Raw genomic sequence first — 9,018 nt, 5'->3', positions numbered from 1 at the left:
AAACCTCTAAAGCTGTTATCATGTATGACAAAAGGAAATAGAGGTTTAGTGATGGCGTTTAGTTATTCAAACATAATTTGAATTTAGAAAGCAGTACCGGTGTTACAAATTCATAATATTATGCCATTAATACCATAATATGTCAAAAGTTGTGATGTTACACCAATACATGACTTTATAATGCATCAATACTGTGGAAAAAAAACAATGGGGCACACTGAGATTGCGGAGATCTATAGACTCTGTTTTGTTTTATTTGAAAAGGTTGGGCAGGAAAGGACTGTTATCTGATTTCCCGAACAGAAATACTTTCTTCACACAAGATGGATTTGTTCTTGATTCCTCACGTAATGATCTTTAGTTCCAACAAGTAGGAAGCACCGCTGTCTCTTTTATTTTCAAGCTGTCAGACACTTCAACCTTCCAGCAAATAGCCATCAAGAGGAACATTTGTTTTTGTGAGATAATTTGACAGAATGACAGATAGAGATGTTAACGGACAGAAAGGAATGGAGGAGAGGAAAGAGGCGGAGGATGATTGAGGGAGTGATTGATGGAGACACCGAGCAGGTGACGAATGATACAGTCAGAAATGGAGATTGCTCTTTGAGAACCACATTGTTGAGTGTAAAGAGCTCATAGATCAACACCAGACAGAGCTGGAGGTGCTACAGGTGATTTATAACACGTGGACACTAATATGTGTCTCACACACACACACACACACACACACACACACACACACACACACACACACACACACACACACACACACACACACACACACACACACACACACACACACACACACTTAAACACACGCTGTGTGTCAGTAAAAGGACCGTTTGGATCAAAGGTGTCAAACTCATTTTACTTGTTCAAGGTGTCACATAAAACTCATTCTTATCTCCGTGCAGCCAGACCAGTAGAAAGAAAGCATAATAGCTTTTAAATAACCACTATTATTATTATTTTTTTTCAATTTCAATGCAAAAGTATGTACCGTATAATTCCCTATAGATGTGCAGTGTGCGGGAACACGTCAACACAAGTTAAAACATTTTGTAAAATCCAATAATTACATGTGCCTTTGTTGACACTGAAGCTTTTCTGCAAACCGCGCACATGCACTTTTTTTTGGAGCCTATTATTGGCGAAGAACTGTGTGCTGTCGAAGAACACTACGAGGAGGACAGATTTTCTTTAAACAATAAAGTGTCCATGAGAAGGGCCAGTGGTGGGCAGAGCAGTGTTAAGAATAAAAAATGACTTGAAAGAAATTAAATATTATATTTTATCAAGTAGTGGGGTTTGTTCTTTCTTTGCACACTCCACATCTTTGAAAAAAGAGGGGTGCTCTTCTATTAGGAGCTATTTGATAAAATATGAAACCGTTCAATTCAATTATCTGTTTTCTCAGCATTGATCGATTCTAACCAGATGTTCTCTACTATCAAAGATAGACTTCAATGTTTATATTCAATAAATCTTGCAATTACGGCTGGTTCGGAACACCCCAGATATTGTAAAGCTGTTATAGTTTTAGACTACAAGCAGGCCTCTTCTCTCCTTTCTCACTTGCCACATATAAACATTTCATATCAGTTTGTTTGTTTCCATGCAGCTGTTCTCTTCTGTGTCTCTCTATCCCCTAAGCCCAACCACAACAGCAGGAAGCTCTGAGCCTGGTTCTCCAAAGGTGTCTTCTTGTTCAAAAGGGAGTATATCCTTTCCACCGTTGCCTTTATGCTTGCTGATGAGGTCATGTTGGGATTTTCTTTGTAAAAGTGCCTTAAGCTGTGATGTTATTAGTGTTGTATAAATAAAGAAAATTGGAATTGAAATTCTGTGAGTGATTCAATGACGACTGTGGGTGGGATTTTAAAATTCTTCACAACTGCAGCAATGACCAAGATTTTTCAGAAATCTTTCCACATTTCTCTCTATTGCTTTTTGAAAATCTGAAAATGTGCAGCAACAGTTTCCCAGACTCCACTAAATTCCACATTCACTGGGCCTCAAGCATCCGTTTTTATTTATATTTTATATACTGTCCTTACATGGCATACATATTTGGCTGCTTAAGAACTGCTGTTTCAATATTGTCTCCAAGTTACTTTTTTAGATTTCTTCACTGCACGGATTTAAAGGGGTAGGAATTTAAATGTATTTTTTTTTAAACTAAAATAACTTTAAATGCATGAGCAGACCTGGACATCAACAAGCAGTCCAAACTGAAAGTTCATGGTTTTCAAACACTGCTGCCCTCTGGTGTCAAGTCTGTAAAGTTACTCTATCGTAATACAATATTCAATCTCAGTTTAAAAAAAAACCAAACTATTTTCAAAATAAAAAAGTTATTAATTGTACTCTTTGAATCGTCGGAGTGACAAAACACTGATAAAAATCATTCCTCTAATTCAATCAACAATATTTTGTCGAGGTCCCAACAAGACAGAATATAGAAACTATATACATATATTGTTAAGACAGGCTCAAATATAACTAAAAACAATAAACATCTGTCAACAAATGATCTTTAAGTGCTGTAGGTGCTGTTAACAACAATACATTTTAATGTGAAAAACATTAAAAACTCCAACTTTCAATCACGATGTTCTAACTTGGAGTGAGACAAAGTGCATTGTTGAGTTAATTCTGCTATTGTTGTGTGTCAGTTTTACTTCCATAATAAGTGTTTATTTCATGGTCTTAAGATAAGCATTAATCACGATGAGCAGCATTACTCCAAAAATGTTTATAATTTATTACTGCCATTGGTATTAAGAGTGCAGTAGAGGGAATAACACTTACAGTACAAAGGATTGGCAGAAAATTGCATTGTTGAAATATTGACAATATCATGATATTATAAACTCCTCACATTACCACAAACAACATTGTGTGCTGCATTATTCGTAGTACTGAGTGGAGGATATATTTGCTCTTTTCTGGCCTGCCTATCTCCCTTCTACTGAAGTATTCTTCATGTAAAATACCCTCACATTTATAATTGTACTTTACCAGCAGACTGGAAAAATAATTGAATAAATGTAAAATGCAATTAAAGCTGAACCCCCCAACACTCATACAAAGGTACAGCTTTGGGGATTCAAAGGCAACAGAAAGCATATGTTGGTATGTAATATATATGCATCACAAGCTTTAAAAGATACAGTAGTTCTTTTCTTGTATTATTCTTTAGCTCCAAGCAACATAAATATTGTCATAATGGTCAAAACCACTATGATATTGGACATTCATTCGTAAAAAAGTCAATATTGTGATCAAATAGTGAGAAAGATTTTTATTTTTGCAACCAATGGCAAAAATCATAACGGGATGGCATTTTTATAGGTCATTATTACATTATTGGCTGTAACGCTTATTCCTTTTTAAACCAAATTTACAAGGTGAATTCATGCTGGGAAAAGTGTGGAGTTCAATGGGCAGAAGCTCCTCTTCAATATACATACTGTACGTTAAATCCCACTCCGGCCCTCAGCTCAGCAAGCTTCTTTCCTCAAACATCAGCCCAATGGTATCAGTGGTTGTGTTCAGACTGTCTAATGAAGTGTAAAAGACTCAGTGCAGCGCAGGTCGAGTGTGCATAAGAAGGCCCGAAGGAGCTCCGATTATATAAACAAGAGGTCATTTTCCAACTGTTGGATGAGTTCAAGCATAAATGTCGACGCAAATCAGCCAAAGTTTGTGGTTATTTGACCTGGCACTGTCTGCCATTGGTTAACCATCTTTGTAATGAGCCACTGACTCATACAGTTCGGTCATATGAACAAGATGGTGAATGGGCGGGCATTATTAACAGTGTTGGGAATTACACCCCCACCGTATGCAGTAACTGATTACTATTGTGAGGATAAGAAAGAAGTTACAACTACTGAAGGTTTAAGTTAGCAGGGTTTAGCAGGGATAACAAAATGTGTTAACAGTGTGAAGGAAACTGATTTGTGGTGTCAAAGGGTTCAGTCTGTTTCCAGCTGGAAAAAGCTTCAACTCCTGTCAATTTAATCTGTATCAAGTGGATGAAGAAGACCGAGATATATTCAGATTCTCAATGTCAAATGAGATCTTCGTGACAGGAAGTTATTTGATATCCACTACTCTTTTGGGTGAAATTTCAGGATTAACCTAAAATTTGAATGCACTCGTCCAACTGTTCAATGTTTCAGTACCTTTTGCTCGACTTGCTGTTCTCCAACAAGGAGCTTAACAGGAAGATTCACAACAGTTGTGTTTGATCCATGAATCCACCAGTAAATGTCGAGTTCAATAAGATTTAGTTTTCAAGCAGTTCTCCTCATCGTGCAGTTCACATTTTGACATCATGAGACTAAAGACCACACCGAACAATTGATCAACAGTACCTTGTTATTGCGAGTCTTCAAACAGGATGTTCTCTGATGGAAGTGGCCACTGAGGTTAGAGGATCATCAGCAGTTTACCACAGACTTGCGACACACACAAACTTATTGGCATCCTATTAAAGGTTTTACAGTTATTAACACGCTGTTCTTGAACATGCTATACATGTAGTATTGAAGAAATACAAATTACAAAGCACAAGTTTTGACTTGCAACACAGCGTTGCCATGATTTTTATTATCCACACAATTAGGGTTGTTATCCAGATGCAGGAGAAAGTGTGTCTCTGGATAACTGAGGTAGGGCTGTACCTCAAATAGTGCCCTGCACTATCTCCAGACCTGAATCCTGTGTAAAGGCTCGGACCTCTGTACCCCAGAACCTCAAAGACCTGAGGGCCTGTTGAAGGCTTCTACTAAAATGCCCTACTTTCATCATATATCATGAAATTGATACATTTCCCATATATTTCACCTAAAAGCAAAATATCCCCAACTTTTTGGCAGTATTGCATATTTTAATCAAAAATAAATAAATAAAGCATCAATGAAGACACAGGCACACCTTTCTGTTAGATTTTCTTTATTTAAAAATATTTAGAAACAAGACCACTGGTGGAAACGTACGATAACAAGGAACGGAGAAGATACTGACATTTTAAATGCAACCCTGTTCAACTTCAACCCAGATCGGAAAGAAAAGAGACACAAATGACACTTCACAGCAGCACTTTACCCCTGAACACACTCTTTAACTGTTCACACTGAATCTGTGTTCAATAGGATGTTTCTTAATAACAGAGAATTTTGAGCAAAGCGCAGGTCTCAGTGTTTTCCTCTCATCAGTTGACTCATAAAAGGGAATAAAAGCATTTGGTTCTTCTTTGAACAGTAAAATGAATTCTGGACTCTGTCTGGGATGTGAGAACACAAAAGCCAAAAAACAAAATGGGCTAACAAAAAACTGGTAACATCTCATTTGAATTATTCTTGGAAAAAATGTTCAATAGGGTCTTTGTAGCTGTACTTTTGACCACAGAACGTGTTCATGAAGGTTACCGCGGTGGTCATTACCAGTTTTATCACAAACGTATGTGACTTCAGTCATTACTAAACTCAATTGTAGAACTTCATCCGAACTCGGACTTAAAAAGCTCCTTTTTTAGTCTGGCTTTCAGAAACAGAAAAAAACTTGAAAGACATTACCGAGGGACAGTCCTGCTCTAAAACAGTTAAAGTGCAGGTCATCAGATAACAAGAATGAAAAAAAAAAAAAAAAACCTCCAAAACTCAGGGGGTTAATAAGTAAAACTACAAAAGCATATACTTTTTTTTTTAAGTCTAAGCCAAAAATTAAATAACTAAATAGAATCTGAATTGTGACTTCATATTCGGTTATGCTTATACATTTTCATCCCAACGTTCTCGGTTGGGATGAACACTAAAGGCAAGCTTGTTGTGTTTAGACAGCCGTTACAGTGACGATATCAGCTCTGACTGCATTCAGTTGGTGCCCTGACAGACCAACGTGTTATCAAAAATGTTCTTGGCAAATGAAGGAAATAAGTCTGTGAAGAATCAAGAACAAACCAACCACAAAAACTAGGTTATCGCCTCGGGTGTGGGAGGAATAAAACAGCAGGCATACCTGTTTCCAGTTCCAGTCCCCCCGAGGAAAATCTCTTACAACAGGTGAAAACTATATCTACACTACTGCTAATGTGAGATAATATCCAAAGCACTTTTCTCTTTTCACCGGGATAAACACTTACCTGTGATCCCATGTTGCTAAAAACCCTTAGTTAGCAGTTGAGTATTTTTCACGTTGGCATGATGGCACACGGTTGTTGACACTTGTTTCTTAAACTGAAAAATTCAATTGTTGGAAAATGCAATTAAGAGTGTCGAGAATTTTTGCAGATTCAGGACTGTGTTAACCTGTTTTGCTCATTTTTGCTTAACGTTATATCAGCCGTATCATTCGTTTGTTCTTTATTGTTTGATTGTTAAATGTCAATTTTTCAAGTTCTCTGCTTTATCTATGATGGTCAGATGCTAACAGTCTGGTCCCGACACGGTCACGAAGGCCTTCAGCAGCTTCATTCGGTAAAAGCCGTCTATTGATGCTCCAGCAGGACAAAAGTCACAGTCCGTCTTCTTTATGAAGAGCCGTCTTCCAGCTGCTCGTCCTGAAACGGGTAGCTGAGTGCAGGAGGAAAGCCCTGATTCCGAGGCTGTTCGTCCAACAGCATCAGATCCTCCACATCCTTCCCTTTGTAGCGCCGCCTGCAGATCTTTACCGTCACTTTACGCCCCTGAAACACCTTCAGGGCTTCTTTGGAAGCCATGGCCTTTGCTGCAGACTCATCTCGGCCGTAACCCGTACCCATGTAGACGGCCTGGCAGCGGATTTCGCACACGTGGCCTTCCTTCTGCGTGCGGCCAGCGGGCAGACCTGTGATGTCTTTCAGTGGCACAAAAACGCACGTCAGGGTCTGTTTACACGACTCAATGCAGCTGCGGAGGATTTCAAAGTGGTCCAGGTTGGGACCGAAGCCCCCCGCCGACACCAGCTTCCAGGCCACGGCCTTGTAGAGGCGGTTGAAGAAAGGCTGGTGCTCCGCCGGAGCCTGTGGAGGAGGCCCTGATTTCTGGCTGCTGGTACGGGAGGCCGGCTGCCCGGCGCTTCGACTCTCCTGCTCGCTGGGTCCATGTTTCAATCTTTTTGTACAGTGGTCAGCGTCAGCTTCTACAAAACGACACAGTAAGCAGGAACGCTTTAAGCACAGAAGGAGCGACGTTTAATAAAGAAACAGATTCCAGCTTCAGGTGTGGGTGTGGAGAAAAAACAAAAGGCATGTAATTATGGTACACATCAAAACGTAACCTACATGTGGTGCTATGGATATATGATCGGAGAATTTATCAATTTGGGTCTGAGTGAAGGCACGATTTATTTTTTCTATTTATCCTTTGCTTCCTGAGATAACACTCTCACAGTGAGTAAGCAGCACAGAAATCTGTTGTATTTGATTCCTAATTCATAAGTGTCAACCCAACTGCAAGATTTCGTCACATTGCTTATCCCTAAGTGGGATTTCAACGGGTGCTTTCAATTGGTTAACATTGAAGTTTGTGAGAATTCAATGCAGTTTCTCAACATCAGCTTTTGTTTTTTGCACCCATGACACCCGATATTACCAATTCATATAATTCAATTGCCCAGAAAAATGTAATGTTTGACGAATGTTATTAATGTAACAACAAGAAATGCGTGGATATTTGTGTGGAAATACATTTAGCATGCTGTTGATGCTACTTATCTCTATGTTATTCACTTAAAATAAGTTCGGACCCGAGACTGTATCTCAGAATATAGTTCCACTGAAGAAAAACATTCTGAAGCTATGTGAGGCTGAACTTACATTTATAGGAAACTTGCCTGTAGTGTATTTCCTTGAAATTGCAAGGAGCTTCTCATGACCCTACTTCAGCTAAAGTGGATGTAGATGATTGCGAGATGGGTGAATGCATTAATCTGGGTCACAGATATTTAGTTTTAGTTTGCAGTGGTACAATAATGGGAACCAGTGTCTTACTAACCTGCTGAGGCTCTCTGTTTTCTTTTGGCCATGGCTATTTCACTTGATGTTTTGTGAGTAGGAACATCTTGCACAACTATCCCTTCACCCATGTCCTTGATCTTATCCATTACTGCCTGTGGATAGCTGAGGAATGAAAGATGTACAAAAAGTCACTACTCATCCGTGGTGTTTGCATTCATTTACATTGACACGCGTGTATTACCTGCAGCCCAGAAACACGTGATTGGCCCAGACCATGGACAGGGACAGTAGCTTGTCCAGACTGCTGCTGGGAACACCGGGCTCCATGGTGGGGAAAGCCTCCATGTTTCTCAGGATGAACTCTCTCCGGGCAGTCCACTGCTTGTTGGTTTCAAAGTAGCCCCTCAGCGATTCCACCCACTGGACCAGCTGCGGGTTCTGGTCCAGGTACTCCGAGACTACGTCCTCTCCGCTCCTCTCCCCCGCCATCCCTGTGGAAACCCACGTACAAATCAGGTTTTGGAGCGTTATATTACCCGACCGTCGATTTCGAAAGAAACCCCGTATAAGTTAATGTGGCAGAGTTAAACCCGTCTACTTAAGCTTAGAAAGTCTAAATAGCTTCTTTCGAAATAGTGAAAGATATAAACTGCTGTCATGCCTGACTCGTGGGTTTAGTTCACTAGTGACTGTTCAGCAAACACAAACTGACTCTGGTAACTAACGTTAAGTTGAGCTCAACGACTAGCAGACGACATTAGCTACATCAATACACCCACTAACAAAAACAAATTGATGCCAATCCTAAAGGCGATGGCTGAAACTACCGGACAAGGGATCTGCAGTTGAGTTTTATTCGGTAACTACGACATACCAAAAGCGCTCTCCGTGCGATGTGTTGCTAGCAAGCTACATTACCTGCTGATGACGTCAGAGGGGTTAAAAACTACACTCCCCATTTCCTCCGTAAGCTACTGGTTCTTAAAATATGAATCACGGAACTTATCTAAATCTAAAATATTTTATGTATAAAAATCAAAAACTCTATCCAGCACTGGTTAAATTTTTTT

The 9,018-nt window shown here is 39.6% G+C and overlaps 1 protein-coding gene across 1 annotated transcript; it reads right to left on the bottom strand.

The window, feature by feature from the left end:
- Window positions 1–4,951: 4,951 nt before the first annotated feature.
- Window positions 4,952–8,874, bottom strand: cdkn2aip (CDKN2A interacting protein). The gene is made up of 4 exons (XM_080458898.1): window positions 8,823–8,874; window positions 8,190–8,439; window positions 7,986–8,110; window positions 4,952–7,131 (listed from the first exon to the last, which is right to left on the bottom strand). Exons 2-4 carry the CDS (start codon window positions 8,435–8,437, stop codon window positions 6,542–6,544), a joined length of 963 nt encoding a protein of 320 aa, XP_080315024.1. The 5' UTR covers window positions 8,438–8,439; window positions 8,823–8,874; the 3' UTR covers window positions 4,952–6,541.
- Window positions 8,875–9,018: the final 144 nt, after the last annotated feature.

This window comes from Lipophrys pholis (assembly GCF_963383615.2).
Source record: "Lipophrys pholis genome assembly, chromosome: 2".
NCBI lineage: Eukaryota > Metazoa > Chordata > Actinopteri > Blenniiformes > Blenniidae > Lipophrys > Lipophrys pholis.
The sequence above is the reverse complement of the archived record's forward strand: the minus strand, read 5'-3'. Positions and strand labels throughout refer to the sequence as shown.

Excerpts from the sequence above, each read along its gene's own strand:
- cdkn2aip (XM_080458898.1), bottom strand. The coding sequence starts at position 8,437 with ATGGCGGGGGAGAGGAGCGGAGAGGACGTAGTCTCGGAGTACCTGGAC. Across the intron at positions 8,111-8,189 it reads CACGTGTTTCTGGGCTGCAG|CTATCCACAGGCAGTAATGG; the intron begins GTAATACACGCG and ends TTCATTCCTCAG. Across the intron at positions 7,132-7,985 it reads AAAACAGAGAGCCTCAGCAG|AAGCTGACGCTGACCACTGT; the intron begins GTTAGTAAGACA and ends GTCGTTTTGTAG.